Raw genomic sequence first — 20,347 nt, forward strand, 5'->3', positions numbered from 1 at the left:
AAGAAGACAAGTTATATGATCATAATCAATTGAACCCAGAACAGCATTTGGCAAAATCCAAACCCATCCATGATAAAGACTCTCAACAAACTAGGAAGAGAGGAACATCCTCATATTGATAAAGAACATCTACAAAAAGCCCATAAAACCTATGAAAGAGCCAATATCATACTTAATGATGAGAGACTGAATACTTTCCTCCTGAGACTGGGAATAAGGCAAGAGTGTCTTCTCTCACCATTCCCATTCAACACGGTATGGGAAATCCTATGCAGTGGAACAAGACAAAGCAGGGGAAAAAAAAAAAACTAAGACATAATTGTGGATTTAGCTCTTGAGCCATAGTTTTCCAACTCTTGCTTGAAAGCAATGATCTTTATACCAAGTTATGATATATCTGCTACATTATTAATCACAGCAATTCACACTCATCTATCCGCCCTGAAACAAACAGATAATTTTAAAAGGTAAAGAGTAGTGGTAATGGTGATGAGCATAATGGTCTTGGTCTAAAAACAGATTTATGCAAGTGAAACTCCATTCTTAAATACTGCCTTTAAAAAGGCTGTATTTAATATGACTGGGTGAGACTTGAATTCATGATCAGTCGTCACACTGGCAATTCATTATTCACACCATGCTCAAGACATTTGATCTGTTAATTCTACCCTTAAAAAAGTAAATTACACAAATGTGAAATAGTTTGAAAAATCTTAAAAACCACTGACCTAGTAACAAAAAAAATTCTATCCTAGATATTATTCAGTCTTGTAGTTTTAAAATTATAATCCATGGAATTATATCATTTTTTGAAGTCCCTTAAGGGCTGTCATAGGGCAGGGGAGGGAAACTGAGGGGTTCTCTATTTAAAAAAGATTAATTCTCTTATTGTTTCAGAAAGGATGCTACAGCCAGAATCTTTTAAATTGACAAATCCAGCCTAATGCTTTTAATTCGCTATATGAGAAAACTCTGATGTAAGATTTAGAGCCTTGCTGTTACTTCAAAGGCCAGTTACAGTTCAGTGTCTCAGAAGTCAATGCTCCCACCTGTAAGCAGTCTTTCCTAAAGTTTAATTTTGATCATATATGCCTAAAAACAGTAACAATTAAATTTTTTAAAGAGAATTATAACAGCAGCTCAGCAGTTACTTTATTCTGTCTTTCAACTAAAAACCACAAATTATAAAATACCTTCTCAAGTCCAGGTTTTGGAATCTTTTCAGTTCCGCTATTGTTTTCAAGGCAGATTCCTTCATCAACACCGTCATCATTGGAGAAATCATTGCTCATTTGATCACTGTGACAACTGCCTTCATTTTCTGCTCCACTGTCAGTGCAACTTTCAGTCTGAGGAGATTTCTTAATAAAACATAATTATCTTACAATTATAAGGCAAATAAAGGGATAATATAAACCTTCTAATTTAAATGCTGTGAACTTTTTTGCACAATTTAAGACACTATTGCTAATAAAAAATACTTATTCTACTTTAAGCAAATTTATTTTCTCTTAAAAAAGTGAGACCTTAAACAAAAAAGTGTATTTTAAAACCATTTCTGTTAACCTCCTTATTAATATCCTCTATTAAATTATTGATTCAGAATTCTACTAAACCTCATTTATGCTTACAGTTGCAAAGTAACAGTATAAAACTACCATTTCTTTCATCAAAAACCATAAAAGCAGAGAACCTAAGCTCCAAAGTGAGCTTCTGTTGTTCTCAAATCCCAAAAGAATACCATCTCCTTTCTTGAACAGAAAGTTCAACTGAGTTTATCACTATGCTAGGTATTACAGACAATTAGAAAGAAAAACAATATACTGTCTCTCTCAAGAATTTTATACTCCAGTTATAGGAGGTAGAAATGCAACAACAGTAAATAATACTTTTCCATGCTTTTATGATTTTTAAATCTTTCAGACAAATTTAACTTAAAGAATTCTTCCTAGAAATCCTCAAACAACTCCTTCCTCCCTTCTCCTTAAATATTTTAACTACATAGTTTGAAAACTCTTCTCTTAAACTTTACATTCTAAAATGTAGGCCCTTGATATGTTTAAGGTGCTGCATAGAAGTTCTTGAATTAACCAAGCATATGTAGTAAGTACCAAGTTTCTGCCAAGAATTTTGTTGTAAGGATTACATCTAACATATAGTCTTCATTCTTCAGTGAAGTCTGGTTCAAGGAAAAATGGAAAGGAAAACCAACTTTAGAATTCTACATGAAGTTCAAAGAGATCATTCCCAAAACCTCTTTTAACTAAGCCAGAACACCTACTCTTCTCCCAAGAAATAGACCTATAACTTCCTCAAAGTTCCTGTCAAACCTTCTGTCTCAGTTTTTTTCTCTTGGAAAAGACTTCCTTTTACAAGAACTACATTAGGAATATAAGAAGACCAATCTAATACTGATCTCCAAGTAGGAAATCTCCTTTGAAAGTCTGGCATACTATGGATAGATTTCCTAGCTTAAGCTCAAGTGTTTGAGATATTATTTCAAATTAAACCTTTCAAAATATTACCTGGACACAGGTACCATTCAATGAGTACTATCTATAGTACTATACTCTTATCTAATACAATCTCTTCTTAGAAAAGCTATAAAAATCAATTATCATCCTTACTTTACACACAGGGAAAGTGAAGCTCAGAAAATAATTTGACTCTTAGTACTTAAGAGCATAAATAAAACTTGAGAATGTTTGAAATTATTTTTGAGCCTCTGGGAAAAGGCATTTTTAAACTACTGTGATCAATTCCAATCAGAAAAAAATGCTTTATGGCAGTTTTGAGAATAAGAAAGATTGATCACTCTGTAACAACTGTGTTAAATGGCTGTACATATTCCTAATAGCTAAATCAGAGGAGTTTCCAAATGAATAGAGTGGGATATTATGAATCCTTTACTAGATAAGGACAGAGGAACCAGAGAATTTGGGGAGGTCAATGAGTAGAAGAAATCAATTAGCATTATCTGTAGCCCTCAAAGTATCATTCTCAAACTATATTTAATTTTAAATTCTTTATCTTAAAAGTTTTAATTTAAAACACTGATTAAAAATATCTTTATTACCTAGGTTTATAACCTAGCCAATTTATGAGCTGGTAAACATTAAGTGGCTTCCCTGGTGGCTCAGTGGTAAAGAATCTGCCTGCCAATGCAGGAGACATGGGTTCAATCCCTGGGTCGGGAAGATCCCCAGGAGAAGAAATGGCAGCCCACTCCGGTATTCTTGCCAGGAAAATCTCATGGACACAGGGGCCTGGTAGGCTGCAGTCCATGGGGTCACAAAGAGTCGGACATGACTTACTGACTAAACAACCACAGCAAAACCTTAAATGAGAACAACCCAGAAAACATAATGCTTGAAAAAGTCACTAAGACAAAACAAGAAATTTAAGGCCACATTACCCGTTTTGCTTGTTCATTCACTACACTGTATTTGTTCTCTGTTTATCATGTGCTAGAAACACAAATGCAGCCCATCTCTAGACTGCTATGTTTCAATAACTAAGCAAGTTATGAAATATAAGAGACTGGTGGTCCAGTGGCTAAGATTTCAAGCTCCTCCTGCAGGGGGACTGGGTTCGATCCCTGGTCATGGAACTAGAGATCCCTCACGCTGTAACTAAGATCAAAGATCCCACATGCTGCAACTAAGACCTAGCACAGTCAAACACACAAACATGCTTTTTAAAAAGAGAGAAAGTTATGAAACATAAGATTATCACTCAAATAAATAATTCCAGAGTTTAATATCCTTGTCTTTTCAAAGAATATCACATTACTCTGATCAAAAGTGAAGTATAATTTTTAAGTATTTACCTCATCCTCAACATCAATAAATGTACTCATATCTAGTTCCTCAGGAAATGTCATCCGATCATTCAATTTAATCCTGTGCATGGTTGTATAGTCAAAGTCAAACCTTTTCAACTGTAAGGTCAGAAGATAAGGGAAATGCAAAAACCGAAGACCCTAAAAAAAAAGTGGGGAAAATCTACTGAATACTGAATATTACCTCAGATAATTAAGTATTAATTTCTACACGGCATCTACCTTTCGTGCATCACACTTCTTCTTGCAACGTTCACAAAAATACTGATTTGGGCCATCCAGGATTTCTGGCTGAATAAATGCATGCAATGCTTCTTCCTAGTTAGAAAACAAATTGTTGTATAATTATTGTGAAATATTATAATGTTAAAGTCCTGAATATAAAAACATTGTAATTACCAAAATACTCATAAACAGAATGGCTAGAAAATTAAGAATTCAAATGCAAAAAAAGGGAAAAAAGTATCAACAACAAATGATTTTATCATTATAAAACAGCAAAAAATTACTTTATTTCATTCTGTATGAGTGCTACGTTTCCTGGTCTTGCACATCAGTCATCTCGGTTTAATTTCCATAGACTTTACACTGTGGTTTTTGGCTAAATAATCTAACAGATCCTCAGTCTTTAGATTAAAAAGTAATTCCACACTTAAAAAAGCAGTTGCATACCTCACTGCATTCTTCTTGTAAAAGGAGACTATTTAAAACTGCAGTTAAAAACACAGTGCTCTGAAGTGTACACTATCTGTACACTTAAAAATCTAATAATTTTCTTTCATCACTGTATTTAGGGTCAGTTAGTAATTTGCCACTGTACTAATTAGTAAGATTGAAAACCATTGTGCAGCCATCTCACTGCTTGTCAGATACTGCTCCACTTGAAAATGTATGAGAGCTCCTGGACTGTTCACCTAGCGGAAACACGTGGTTCTTTTTTTCTCCATACAGCTTTAACACAGAAGCAAGAAAACTGTATGAATATAAGTTTTCAATTTTTCATCACTGACTTTTTGCAATTAAAAATGTTTCAGTTACTACAACATATATGATTGGGGATTCCCTGGTAACTCGGCTGGCAAAGAATCTGCCTGCAATGCAGAAGATCCCAATTTGATTCCTGGGTCGGGAAGATTCTCTGGAGAAGGGATAAGTTAAATAACCACTGCAGGATTCTTGGGCTTTCCTGGTGGTTCAGCTGGTACAGAATCTGTCTGCAATGTGGGAGACGTGGGTTCCATCCCTGTGTTGGGAAGATCCCCTGGAGAAGGAAGCAGCTACCCACTCCAGTATCCTGGTGAGGAGAATTCCATGGACCGTATAGCATATAAGGTTGGACTGCACAATTTCATTTGATGTCACCTTTATTCCTCACACATGGTCTAAGGACACAGTCTGACAATACTTATTACATATAAAGAAAAAGAAGTGCAATCACTAAGACAAAATATCTTCAAAAATTTTTTTGCTATAGAACAAGTTGTTCCTCAAAAGATAAATGAGCTTGATCTGGCAAAATGGAGTTAGTGTAAAAACTGCTACCAAGTATATAAAATTCACACAACGCTTGGTATAGCTCGTTTTGGAATACAATTTTAAAATTATGAAAAAATATACAAAATGCTTCTAACTTCACCCATCTCCAATTTTGTCCTCAGAACACAAAGAAGCATTAATGGGTAGGGGAGGGGGACCAAATAGCTGGCATTTCTCCATATATTCAAGTATTTTACAGGAGGTGATAGAAAAGAACACATTTAGGAAATGATTTTTCCCCTTTAGAGCATATTTTAAGTATGAAAAAGGCAAATTCTTCAAAAACATAAGAGCAAAAGAAGCTTTAAGAGCAATCACATCTATAGCTTAACACAGACTGATAAAAATCAGTTGAGCTTTCCAAATGGAAACTGAATTAGTACAACACTTGATATATTTTTAAAAAAGGGGGAGAGTGAGAAAATTATGTAACTCAAATTTTACTTTATGAAACTATACATATGTACTGATTTTTGGCTTACAGTTCACAGCCAGAGCTATAATTTTTAAAATTTAAAATCCGGAGAAAAGTTTGAACAACAGAAAATTCCCTTAAACATTTTACCCAGACTCACCAACTTTTAACTTTTTGCTACCTTTGCTTCATCATTCTCCCACCTACATTCACATTATGTGTTTTTCCAAAGCACTTGACAGCAGGTTCATACACGCTTTCCCTGTTAATCTTCAATGTGACTTTTTAAGAAAAAGGATATTCTTATAAAAACAAAGGAGTTAATCAAATTCAGGAAAATTTAATATTGGTAATTTGTCAGTCCATATTCCAATTCTGTCAATTATTCTAATAATGTCCTTTACAGTATTTCTCTCCATCCAGTACAGAATCAAATCCAGGAACAAAGTCTGCATTTGGATGACCGCCTCTTCAGATTCATTTTATCAGAACAGTTCCAAAGCCTTTCTTTCATGATATTAACAATTTTTGAAGATGCCAGGTTATTTTATAAAATGTTCCACAATTTGGGTTTGTTTGATGTTCCTCACGGTTAGATGCAGTTTATGCCTTCCTTACTAAACTACTACGTAAGTAATGATGTATTCTTCAAAGGGTATCATAGTCAAAGGGCACGATGTCCTTAACATCCCTGTTGGTGATACTAACTTCAATCACCTGGTCAAGGCGTTGTCCAGTTTCTTCATGATATGGTTATTACTTTTTCCTCTTTCCAACTCATAAGCAATCTGTAAGAAGACACTTGGGAGACCATACAAAAATACTGAGCCTTAACAAGTTTTCCACCTTGGTTTAGCAAGGTGGAAATTATTGGATTGCAATCCAATCCAATTATCCAATCCATTATTGGATTCTTGCTTAACCCAAATTTTAATGTTTTGTAAGCCAATTTGAAGATCTTTTACTTTTAGTAGGGAATTTAAGCCCATCCATATCTAATAGGACCAATGTTTTGCTCCATCTCAGTCACTATTGCGTATTTCAATTATTCTATTAATATTTACTGTTTTTTTCTACATGGTGCTTTTCTTCACTGTTTTTCTACATTTTCTTTTGATATTTAGGAAGGCTAGTAATTTTGTTCCAGTGTATTTATATACACTTTTGCTAGTATTCTTAACCCTTCCTCCTCCTTTTCCTTAAGTTTTTAGTGTCTAGACTGCCAATTTTAAATGGTATCCTGGTCTCCCCCATTTAACCGTCTATGACCTCATTCTACATCCCCTTTTCTTTTTTCCTTTTTTGAGAGGCATTCTTTGTATATTACGATTCAGTATTTCATACTTTCTTCTATCATGTCCTCACCCTTGTTTTATTTAGTCCTTCAGTTCAGTTTAGTCCTTAATTCTACAACATATTAAGTGCTCACGGTCCTTTTGCTGAAGCTTCCCCAGTGGTCTCTTGGGTGGGTGGAGCTCACCCTCTAATAAACTCAAGGTTTACAGATAAAATAATCAATGAGTCCCCCAATATTCAAACTTTGATTTTCTACTGCCATAATAATTGAAGAAAAATTTGACTAGATAGCAAATCCTTGGCTTACAACTTTTACTTCCTTGAAACTGCTGTTCTATTGCTATGACTTGCATGTTGCTCTTCAAAAATATGATGCCAGTCCAATTTATCCTTCATGTTTAAAGGTCTATTAAAATATGTCTCAGAGTTGATCATTCCAGATCTGTTTTTCCAGGCATGTTGGGGGTGGCGGGGCAGGGGGGAAGGAATCTTTCAAAAGTTGATTAAACTTCCCCAATTCCCAGAAAGTTTTCCTGGATTATAGTTTATAAGTTTTGCACTACCGTGTTTTTATTCTTCACAGTCAAATTATGTCGGATTTCATTTGCCAGTCTTCCTTCATAATCATTTGCTTTGAGATCCTAATTTTTACTTGATCTCATTTTCTATATTCTTCCTTAGCTTTCATTCCGTCCTATTTTCTCTCTAGTATTTTCTAACTAGTTCTTCATTTCTAATGTAGCTTCATCTTTTCTTCAATTTCCTTCCTGAGTTCGATCAGCTCACACTGCATTTCTTGTTCTGTTTTTCTAACCCATTTCTCTCCTTAAATTTTTGGATGCCAGGTTCTATTCTGCTTGCTTGAGAATACTTAATAGTCCAGAGTACTGTGTTACAGTATCCTATTTTGTGGTTATTTAAGTTTCCTTTTTCAGGGCTGTGTATGTCTAGACTTGTTCATCAGCTGAAATGCTTTAATATATATATTCTGTTTTCTTTCAACAGCTCTACAGCTTTAGTTTTAGAGCATTCTTTAGTTTGTGAGTATGTTCTGTTAACTTAGTGAAGTGCAATTTTGTGAACAGCTAATGGTGAAGAGAAGTTGGTGTCCCCCTTCATTTTTCAGAATCGTTCTCTTTCTGTCTTCTCCTCGCTGCTGTGACTCAGATGCATCAGCCCTTTTTGGTTTATCTCCTTCTCTAGAAGCAAAATTCCTCCAAGGCTGTCCACTTTCTAACCCTTCTCATTCTAAAATTCCTTCTCTGTAGCTGGTGCTATAAACTACCAAGTCCCAGTCTGAGTTCACTATTTTGGCACGTACTGCTGTATTTTCTCATTTAAGGGTATTTCATCTTCATTCAAGTCTTCCAATCCCCACTCCTGTTTCATGGAGTCTCTAAAGCGTCCCACTCCATACTCTCCACACACACACACACACACACACACACACACACACACACACACACACTTGCAACAATACTGGAAGGTCTCCTGGAACTTCATAATTTTGCTATTTCACATAATTTAAAGTTCATATTATTCTGTTTCCTAGTAATCCACAAGGTACAGGTCAGGTGGGTTTTGTTAGTGTTCCTTTTTGCCTATGGTTTGGGGAAGACATGTGGGATTATGTAGAGTCAGACAGCTGAAATTATTCTTTAGATTCACAAACCAGTCAAAGCTATACTAATAATTTTCTTTAGTCTCCTATTCACTTTTTAAAAAGTTGCCACTAGAATAATTATAAATAAAGATTAGGCAGCCATAAAGATTAGTTTAAATTAATCTGTTCATTCAACAAATAAAGTATGTATGGGCTAATGTTGTTATATACGTTATCTTCACTTAATGTGATGAGACAATAAAATCATGCTAAACTATATTTTAGATACTAAAAAACAAGTTATGGATCATAAAAATGGAATAAAATAAAACACTGTGCCATTATTAATACACACACTCACTCACACACACACACACACACACACACATGATAAGCTCATGGGAACCTCTTGAGTATGTTAAACTATTTTTGAGTCATGTTTCCAAACTAGCTTTGGGTTGACTGTGATGGTTTTTTATCATTCCAGAGTGAAGATAATAGCTTTATTTTCTAGCACTTATACCTCCTTATATATTACACAAAGTGTTAACTGTACACAGGTTTTTAGACCCTAATCTTCAGCATTCAGAACATAATATAGAGAATTCTTATATCCTTAGTTCTTTAAGAAATACAGAAAATCTAGGTACAGTTCCATCAAAAGATAGAACCAAGAAACAGTACTGCCTATAAATCTTCATTTAACTCTTAACTTACATATAAAATTCTTTCTGCATCATTCACTACTTTACATTTTATTTTTCAAACTGAACCACAGAAGATAAATTAGAACTACCACTGATAACTATTTTCTAACTGATTTTAATATACTCAGCAATTCTGTGCTACTGATGTGCAGTTATGTCTTCCTTACAGAGTCAACTATCTTTCCCAGAATATATACGTTGTTTATTTCCCTTTAAAGTAGGAAAAAGATTCTATTTTTACTTAAGCTGTCTACTTTTAATTGCAATTTTTGAGATTACTGAAGGTTCATATACAATTATAAAAAAGTAATACAGAGCCCCCTGTACATGGTGCGATTCCTCCAAATGGTAGGTAACTAGTTTGCAAAACTATAGTATAATATCACAATCACAATACTGACATTGCTATAACCCACCAATATGATTCCAATTTTCTCAGTTTCAGTGTATTCATTTGTCTGTGCATGTATGTACAGTAAGTTCTATATAATGTTATTACCTGTATAGGCTCATGTATCTACCACCATAGTAAAGAGACTGAACAGTTCCTACACCACAAGGATCACTCATGTTGTCCTGTTACAGTAACCACCTACCCATCCTTCCCCTGGGTTCAGCTACTCCATAAGCTCTGGCAATGATTAATCTCTCAATTCTAAAATTGTGTTGTATCAAAAATGCTATGTAAATGAAATCATATGTAATCTCTGGAGATTCGCTTTTGTCACACAGCATAATTCTCTGGAGATTCATTCAAGTTTCTGCGTGTATTGCAGTTTGTTCCTTTTATTAATGAGTAGTATTCTATGGTTTGTATGCACCCCAGTTAATCCATTTACTTGCTGAAAGACATCTGGGCTGATTCCAGTTTTGGAATATTAAAAATAAAAACATTACCAACATCTAATTAGTTTTCATTTCTTTGGGATAATCAAAAGACTATAATTACTGGAGGTTATGGTCATTTCATGTTTAGCTTCATAAGAAACTGCCTATAATACTTCACATTCCCACCAAAAACACGAGTGAACCAGTTTCTCCACACTGTTGCCAGTTTTCTGTGCTGCCGTTACTTTTTACTTTAGCCATTCTGCTGGTAGTGTGTTATCTTCATAAGGTTTGAATTTGCATTTCTGTTTTGCTGCTGTTCAGTTGTCATGTCCGGCTCTTTGCATTTCCCTAGAGATGTTGAATATCTTTTCCTATATTTATTTGGTACCTGTATATGCTCTTAGATAGAATGTTTTTGTCTTTTGCCTACTGTTTAAATGGACTGTTTGGGTTTTTTATTACTGTGTTTCAAGATGTCTTTATGTATTCTAAATACTAGTCCTCTGTCAGATATGTGCTTTCCAAATAATTTCTCCCAGTCTGCAGCTTCTCTTTTTATCTTCCTCACTTTGGCTTTCAAAGGGCAAATGTTTTAAAAACTTTGTAGAGACACAACTTGTCAATTTTTCCCTTTGTGGACTGTACTTTTTGGTATCAAATCTAAGAATTAATTGCTTAACCCTGTATCTTCAGAATTTTTTGCTATATTTTTTTCTAAAAGTTTATAACTTTACATTTTATGTTTAAGTCTATGATCCACTTTGAGCTAATTTTTGTACAAGCTGTGAGGTTTAAGTAGAGGTTCAGTTTTGGAAATATGAGTACCCAACTGTTTAACATCATTTGTTGAAAAGACCATCCTTCTTGTACTGAACTGCACTGTGCAATTCTAAAAAATCAGCTGGGCTATCTTTGTGGATTTATTTCTGGGTTTTCTATTATGTTCCACTGATCTATTGCTTATTCTTCCAATATCAGAAAACCTTGATTACTGTTAAGTATATAATAATTCTTGAAATCAATCAACTAGACAGAGATTTCTCCTACCTTATTCTTTTTCTAAAATTTTTAAAGCTATTCTAGCTATTTTATGTTATTTAGAATGAGGCTGAAAAAGTTTGTCAGATTTTGAAAGGAATTCATTAAAATTACACAATTTGGGAGAGAACCAACATCTTCAACATGTGAATCTTTCAATCAATGAGCAGAGTATGTTTCTCCATTTAAATATTATTTCAGAATTTATAGTTTCCAATACATAGGTCCAGGCCATATTTTGTTAGACTTACACCTACGGGTTTTTTTTTTCCCCCACAACTGTAAACAATATTGTATTTTTAATTTCACTTTCCACATGTTCTTTGTTAATATTTTGAAACACAACTGATTTGTGTATGTTTATCTTCTTTCCGGCTACCTTCTAAAATCACTTATTAGTTTTCCAGGGTTTTGCTTTGTTTTGACAAATACCTTGGGGTTTTCTATACCAAAAAAAAAAAAGTGTTATTTAAAAAGGGGGAACAATTTTATTTCTTCCTTTAATTGGTATACCTTTTATTTGTTCTTGCCTTATTGTATTGGCTGTGACTTCCAGTACTAAAATGAATAAGAGCAGACATCCTTGCAGAGAATACCTTAATGTTTTAGGCAGAAAACATTCAGTCTTTCACCACAAAGTATGATGTTAGCTGTAAGTTTTTGAATATGTTCTTTGTAAGTTTAAGAAAAATTATCCTCTATTACCAGTTTTTAGGGTTTCTATCATGAGTGGATTACTGAACTCTGTCAAGAGCTTTTTCTAAGTCAATTAATGTGATCATGCCAATTTTCCTATCTCTGTTAACATGGTAGATTACAGTCAATCATTTTTAAAATACTGACCAGCCTTGAATCCCTGGAATGAACTCTACTTCGTCATGGTATATAATTCTCCTTATTATATTGCTTAGCTCTATTTACTAATATTTTGACAAGGATTTTTCCCTCTATATGCATTAAGGATATTGGCTTGGTCATAATTTTGAGGGGTTTTTTTTGTTTGTTTAACTGCCTTTGTCTGGTTTGGTATGAGGATAAGAGGAGCTTCATAAAACACACTGGGGAGGGTTCCTTCCTTTCTATTTTTTGAAAGGGTTGTGAAGAACCGGTGCTCACTGTGCTAAAATATGTGGTACAAGTCCCCAGTGAAAACTTTCCAACTTAATAGATTTTCTTAAGATATTCTAAATTATGAATTTAATATCTTAACAGTTATGGGGCTACTAAAATGATCTAAGCCATGTAAGATGAGTACTTTGTGCTTTTCAAGACACTGGTTCAACTAAGTCATCAAATTATATGTGCAGAATTGTCCCTTATTATCCTTTTGATATCTATAAGGTTTGTAATAGTAGTAGTTTCAGTCTTAATACTGGAAATGTTTATCTTATCTTTTTCCCCTGTCAGTCCTGCTAAAGGTTTACCAGTTGGATTGATCTTTTCAAATAACTGCTTTTACTGATTTTCTGTTTTCAATTTCACTGATTTCTGCTCTTTTATTATGTCTTTCCTTTTGCTGGCTTTGGGTTTCTTTTGCTCTTTTTTCCAGGTTAGGTGGAAGCTTGCATTATTAATACATAACATTTTCTCTTTTTTCTTATGAAAGAATTTATACTAAAGGCCAGCATTTAAAGCTATAAATTTTCCTCTCCGTGGTGGCTCAAACGGTAAGGAATCTGCCTGCAATGTGGGAGACTGGGGTTCTATCCCTGGGTTGGAAAGATTCTCTGGAGCAGGGAATGGCTACCCACTCCAGTATTCTTGCCTGGAGAATTCTACGGACAGAGGAGCCATGGGGTTGAGCGACTAACACTTTCCTCTCTGCAGTACTGCTTTAGCTGTGTCTCAAAACTTCTCATGTTACATATCTGCATTTCCATTCTCTCTCTATATATATATATTTAATTTGCCTCGACATTTCCCTCTTTGACTCATGGATTATTTATAAGTGCATTGTTTATTTTTCCAATGTTTGGTGATTTTCCAGTTAACTGTTACTGATTTCCAATTTGATTCCAGTGTGGCAGAAAAACACTCTCTCTCTGATTTTAATTCTTTTAAACTGAAGTTTGTATGACAGCCCAGGATATGGTCTATCCTCATATGTAGTCCATAGGCACTTGAGAAGAATGTGTACTCTGCTGTTGTCGAGTGCACGGTTTTATATTTATTAGAGCTTGTTGGCTGATGATATTGTTAAGTTCCATATCTTTGTTAATTTTTTGTCTAGAGATTCTACCTATCAATTATTGATAAGGGCACTGAAGTCTCCAACTGTAACTGCAGATTTGTCAATTTCTCCTTTCATTTTGAAAGGCTTTTGCTTCACATATTTTGCAGCTCTGTAACTTAGTTTGTACACATTTAAGATTGCTGTCTTCTTGATGGACTGACCTTTTTTTATCATTAGACAATGCCCTTCTTTATCTCTAGTAATTCTGCTTTAAAATCTGCTTTATCTCCTTTTAATATAGCCATGCCTCATTTCTCTTGATTAATGTTTACATGATATATAATTTTCAACCCTTTTATTATCAACCTGCCGATTTCAATACACCAAAAGCTGTTTTTTGTACCTAGCATATTTTGGGTCACATTTTTAAAATCTAATATGCTGATCTCTTCCTTTTACTTGGTATGTGTGTTAGCTGCTCAGTAATGTCCAGCTCTTTGTGAGCCCATGGACTGTAGCCCGCCAGGCTCCTCTGTCCACGGAATTCTCCAGGCAAGAATACTGGAGTGGGCTGCCATTCCCTTCTCCAGGGGATCTTCCCGACACAGGGGTCGAGTCCAGGTCTCCTGCACTGCGGGCTGATTCTTCACTGCCTGAGCCACCAGGGATGCCCTTTTTGCATGTAGACTATTTACATGCAACTAAGTCTGATATTTTAATGTTTTGTTTTGTTTTGTTTTCTGTGCCTTCCTATGGATAACCTGAAAAAAATTTTTGAATTAAACTTTACTTCGATTTACTGATAGTGCTTCTGAGTGTACCAACTCCGGGAGTTGGTGATGGACAGGGAGGCCTGGCATGCTGCAGTTCATGAGGTCGCAAAGAGTTGGATACGACTAAGCGACTGAACTGAACCGAACTGAGTGTATCTCTTTTTCAGTGGCTGCTCTACGTGTTATATTACATACACAAAACTTTTAGTCTATCGGTCCCATTCTTTTAACTGTTTAAGTGAAGTACAGAAACCTTTCCTGTCTTTTTACCTCTTCCAATTTTGTAATATAATAGTCTTAAATAGTTCCTTTACATATATTTAGAATCGCACCAGACAGTGTTATAATTTTGGTTCAAGTATCAAAGATAATTTAGAAAACTCAAGAGGAGAAGGAAAGCCTATTATATTACCGTTTTGCTTACCATGTTCTTTCTTCATTCCTAATGTTCTAATATGCCTTCCGTTTACCATTTCCCATTTAGAGAATTTTCTTTAGCCATTTTTTAAAGGTAGGTCTACTAGTAAAAAATTTTCTCAGGATTCCCTCATCCAAGAAGGTCTTGATTTCCCCTTCATTCCTGAATAATATTTCCGCTGTGTATAAAACTCTAGTTGACAGCTCTTTTCTTTCAACACTTGAAAAATGTACTACTTCCTTTGGACCTTCAGAGTTTTTGATGACAGATCTGCTTATGAGAAACCAGATTGTTTTCCCCCCATAAAAAAGATACCTTTTCTCACTCACTGCTTCCAAGATATTTTGTCTTTCCTTTTCAAAAGTCTAATTATAATTGAAGTTGATGTAAAGTTCTTTTGGCTTGTTTATGGTTTGCTCAGCTTCTTGGATCTGCAGCTTTACGCCTTCTGCCAAATTTGGGAAGTCTTCAGTCATTCTTTCTTCAAGCGTTTTTTCAGCCCTGTCTTTGTGTTCCTCTCCTTCCAGGACTCCAACGACACCAATGTCAGACCTTTTGTTATAGTCCCATGGGTCCCTAAGGATTTTCACCCCCACTGTACTTCTTCTGTTATTTAAACTGGGCAAATTATATTGTTCTATTGTCAGGTTCGCTATACACTGTCTCTTCCATTCTGGTGTTGAGCCTATCCATTAACTTTTAAATTTTGGTTACTGCATTTCTCAGTTCTAAATTCCTATTGCATTTTTCTTTATATCTGCTATTTCTTCCCCAGGACTTTCTATTTTCTCATTTGTTTCAAGTGGGCTTAGGAATTTTCACTGATGTATTGGTATTTCTATGATGGTTGCTTTAAAATATTTGTCAGATAATTCTAACATCTGTCACTGCTCCCTTTGTGGCCTCCACTGATACCACAGGTAGGAGGGGGATAGCCTCCCTATCCAGGAGGTGAGAAGTGGTGAAAGTCCTGACTCTCATCTAGGCCTCCTCTAACATTACTCCAGTAGGAAGGGAAAGGAACACCTTTTTACTATTAGGTGGGAGTGTAAGGCTAGGCTCCCCACATAGTCTCTAACAACAGTTAACCACAGTAAAAGGAGAATGGCAGTGGGGAGGTTCAGTACTGCCCAGGAGGGAAGAAACTTCTGGTCCTAGTCAGTCTTCTCTGGAATCACCCCGGAAGGGGGTTGGAGCACCTTGTTACAACCTTGAGGCTCCCTACTCAGCCTTGGCTGACATGGGTTAGGGCAACAATCTTTCTGGCAGTGTCTGGCTGCAGCACAGCAGTTACTGGCCAAGTTTTGTGCCTTGCCAGGATGTCCTTTCCCCAGTCTTCTGGCTAGAGACAGCAGACTTACTAGTCTGTGCTATTTGCTATTTCCAGCCTGCCAGCATCTTCAGCTCCAAATTTGGGATACATTAGGCAAAAAGAAAACCCAGGGAACTCACCCCATGTCATTCCTTGAGTCCTGAGGTCCCTAGTCTTTATGCCTTTTCTCCACCTTTCAGAGTCTTCTTATGTTTATTTTATATATAATGTTCAAGATTTTCAGTTGTTTAAGCGGGAGGAATAGGGCAATGTACATCTACTCCATCATCCTGAAAGCAAAAGTCCCCACTTTTTAAACTGGTTCCCACTATGTTGAACCACACAAATTCCTGGAAAAACGAGGGTAGAGTCCATGGAAGAGAGTTTTCTTTATGTGATGCTTACATATTTGGACAAATTTGGACTACTCTACCAACCAAATGAGTTATGTGACCGAGCCAGCCATATAAGAATGTCCAAATTACCTGTTAAATCAGGGTAGCACTTACGATATAAACGTGTATAAACTAAATATCTGGAACACTTCTGATTTCACAAATGCTTATGAATTTAACAATTTTCTATTCAAAACTTTAAAATGATCATTAACTTGTGTTTACTTAGGGAACAAAAGGTCTTTTACCTAATCTGATCTTTCCCAAGACACTACAAGGAACCACACAGCCAAATCCAGTTTTAGACTTTTGAACACATTTTGACATAGTAAACAGATATTTAAATGTACTTTCCCCAAAAGAAAATAAAACTATACTAATAAAAATGGCCTAGAATAGTACCTACCACTGAATAAGCAACTCAATAAAACTACCTATAAAAATATAGTGTTTAAAATTTACTATTAAGTAGAACGCTCTCCTCTAATTAATGTCAAACATATGAGGTTATACCATTTAGATCTTCTCAAAATAATACACTCTCAAATATGCTTGGCAATGAGCAGATTCAAGGTTTCTTTGATTATAAAGTTTCGAGAGACTGATTTTATGTAGACAGTTCTAATTACCTAATAAATCAGCGAGAATCAAGTTTTTAAAAATATTAATGTAAGTAACTTTTTGGCTGATATTATTTTTTTCAGGATTAATAACAAGACATGTAAAATAACAGGAAATTAGAAACATATTATTTTAGTATTCTCACTCCCTTCAACAGTTACAAGGACATAAATGTTAATGTAATGAAGTAAAGATTTCCTTAAATCACCTTAATCTAATGCAGAGCTCCACAAAATATCCTAGAATATTTTGTGAATATGTTCCTCAGAATCCTAGTATCCTTTGAACTACTAACAGATGTCCCACAGAGAAAAGGTTGGTTAATTTCTCTATTACAGGAACACGGAGGGCATTTAAAATTAAATGTGCATTGTAAACTTCCCAAAGAGTATTACAGTTACACAGTTTCCCAATTTTACTTAATCAGAAATCTTCTTCCAAACATCTATTAAACCTATTGGAGATGAGTGCTGAACAAAATGCACTGTGAGAGACAGCAGCAGCAGAGCCCTGTACACAGATGAAACGGAGATAAAACAGAGGCCAGAAACTTAATAAATACTACAGTTACAGCAACTAAGAAATAGTTCAATAAAGCAAACATTGGGATGAAAAGCTGTTTTAAAAAACTATATAGGCAATTTTTAGCTCTTATTTAAAAATTAGTCTGCTACAATCATGCTGAAAAATAACCAAAGTTATATATAGATGTTATAATGATAAATTAACTAAGTGGCAACTCCATTCTTATTTAATTTTAAATATTACTCTCAAGTTAATTTATTTAAATATGGAGATAAAACAATTCAGAAACTGGGTGTTTCAGACGAAGTTAAGAAACAAACAAACAAAAAAACCTCTTATGTTTAACAGAATTTCATACTTACTGATCTGAAATTAAATACCAAGTGTTAACCACAGTGAATACACATAACTATGGTACTGTGGCTCAGTAAACAGAATATGTAATAAGCAAAACAAATAACCATCAATGCTGTGTATGAAGGTAAGTATATGTGTGTATATATGTGTGCATGTAGTCAAGCGTCTTTGTGCATGTATGTATAAATAGCCAATAAGGCAAATATACTAAGACCACTAGTAAGAGTAAGAAAATAAATTTTAAAAGAGTTCAACTTAAATTAAGGCCAAATACATAACAGTCTGAACAAGATTTTATAATGCTTCTTTTAACTAGATATTTATAATCCACATTTATACCAAATTCTTTTTAAAACACATAGCACTAACAAAATACACAATGGCAAGCAGTGATATAACATTAAATTTAGATGTTATACGATTTCTGCAGTTTAAGAAGTGTAGGTTGTAAGTTTGAATTCAGAAAATAAAGGGAAATCACTTACCTCTAACTAAAGTTCTCTGAAGGTAGTATCCTCCTTAGAACTCCTATCTTGGGTAGTCTCACCTGCTGTAACTTCCCTCAAGAGACTCCAGCAAAATCTAGGAAGTTTTAGGTTCCCTTCTGTAAGCCCTATTAGCGCATGTGTGTATAAGCCTGCTTACATCCTGCTTCATAGATGTAATTTTCAATTTCCACTGAATAATTACCACCACCATTATCCATATACCAATGTAGGATAGAATTGGAGAATTCCATTCAGAAATGTGACTATTTTCACTTCTCCAAAAATATCCTCCAATTCACTTCACTGCTCTGTCGGTAACGTACTGAGGAGAGTGGTAACAATTCAGCAGGCAAATAATGAAAAAGATTTAGCTATTTTTTTATAGCTGAATACTCAAGTATTATATCTGCTGAATACTCAAGTATTATATTCCAACATAACACAAATAAAAGTAACTTCCTCAAAATTCAATAAATATGTAAGAAAAAAACTAAACAGGTTCATGAAAAATCTTAAATAAAAATATTTTCATAAATAAAGTAGAAAAAATAGGGTACATCACTTGGGATTACTGAGCACTTCCCTAGTACATTTCCTTAAATGCCAAAGTTTTAAAATCAGTTAGGAGATAAATCACTGAAAGATAAACCTTAACAATTTTTATGTCTCTTCCACCTTAAACTGACAAAATAAAGTAAAAACAAAACAAAAATGAAAACTAAAACTAGCCCCTCAAGCCAAGGCCAATCTCATATACCTAGAATGGCAGTTTACAAGGGTATTATTAAGTACTTAACAGAATTTTTCAAATCTGTTCAGGAAGCTGACTGAATCACTATATCATACACCTGTAATTTACATAATATTGTACAGTAACTATACTTCAATAAAAAGAAAAACATGCACTTAAAAAAGGCAAAAGAGGCCAAATCTTCCCCTATGTCGGAAAGGCCTTTTACTTTGGATTCCCACTGACTGATCCCATAACTTCTTGCTGTTATTGCCTGACAGTCATATAAAAATAGGAGAAAAAAGCAAAGGGTATCAATTGTCCTAGAGACTACTAAATCACAGTTGAAACCCTATTTTAGAGGCTAAAGTATGGACTAATTTTAAGAACACTGATTTTACCTGCAATCCACCATCAGCCTGACTGCAGCATAAGTAAGATCATCATGATGAAATCTGACTTTTTCAGAGATATTAGCTGTGAATGTTTCCCCTGACTCATAATAGGTTCAAATAAATGTTTCTAAATTCTAATTTTAAATGTCAATTTAACTCCCTCCATGACTCTCCTTTTGTATAAGCAATTAAATACACAAACGTAAGAATAATAAAATTACCAAAAAGCAGTTAAAAACAGAGAACAAAAGGAGAAATGAGAAAATCTTAATCACCCAATTTGATGATATATAAATAAGTTAATTATATATAACTCTGATTCTTCAAATTATCTGTGCTTATAAAATGCCTGGGTCATTTTAAAATTAAATTTTAGAAGAGGAATGCTTTTTCAAAAAATACGGTCTGTGTTTGTCTTAATAACTAGAGGTTATTCTTCTCACAAAAGTATATGGAACAAAACAGTGCTCTCAAAACAAAAAAGTACTTTCCAAAAAAAAGAGTAACAACAGCATTTATAGGAAATTCCCTGGCAGTCCAGCGGTTAGGACACTGCGCCCTCACTGCCAAGGGCTCAGAATCAATCCCTGACTGGTAGAACTAAGACCCCCCCAAGCCACCAGGCAAGGCCCCCCAAGCCACCAGGCAAGGCCCCCCAAGCCACCTGGCAAGGCCCCCAAAAAATAAATGTTAAAAAGTAGCATTTATAAAATAGACTGTTTATAGAGGTTAAAAAAAAGATAAAGTGAAATAATCTAGTCACTTCTACAAAAGAGTAAAAGATTGAGCCATGAGGCAGTACATTTGTATACTATTTCTCTTAAACATGCACTATTAGGACTCACTGAAGGGTCAAAAATCTTCTAGATGTTGCTAGTTTAAATGCAGGAATG

General features: G+C 34.7%; 1 protein-coding gene across 3 annotated transcripts in view; it reads right to left on the minus strand.

Annotated features, from left to right (window-relative positions):
• Window positions 1-20,347, minus strand: part of USP47 (ubiquitin specific peptidase 47) — a 102,871-nt gene that overhangs the window by 32,399 nt on the left and 50,125 nt on the right. For all 3 annotated transcript variants that reach the window (XM_052652251.1, XM_052652250.1, XM_052652248.1), the window contains 3 exons: window positions 4,064-4,159; window positions 3,830-3,982; window positions 1,194-1,361 (listed from right to left, as the gene is read on the minus strand). In XM_052652251.1, the coding sequence (XP_052508211.1) occupies window positions 1,194-1,361; window positions 3,830-3,982; window positions 4,064-4,159 (417 nt within the window). The remainder of the gene's footprint in view (window positions 1-1,193; window positions 1,362-3,829; window positions 3,983-4,063; window positions 4,160-20,347) is intronic.

This window comes from Budorcas taxicolor, chromosome 15 (genome assembly GCF_023091745.1).
Source record: "Budorcas taxicolor isolate Tak-1 chromosome 15, Takin1.1, whole genome shotgun sequence".
NCBI classification, from domain to species: Eukaryota; Metazoa; Chordata; class Mammalia; order Artiodactyla; family Bovidae; genus Budorcas; species Budorcas taxicolor.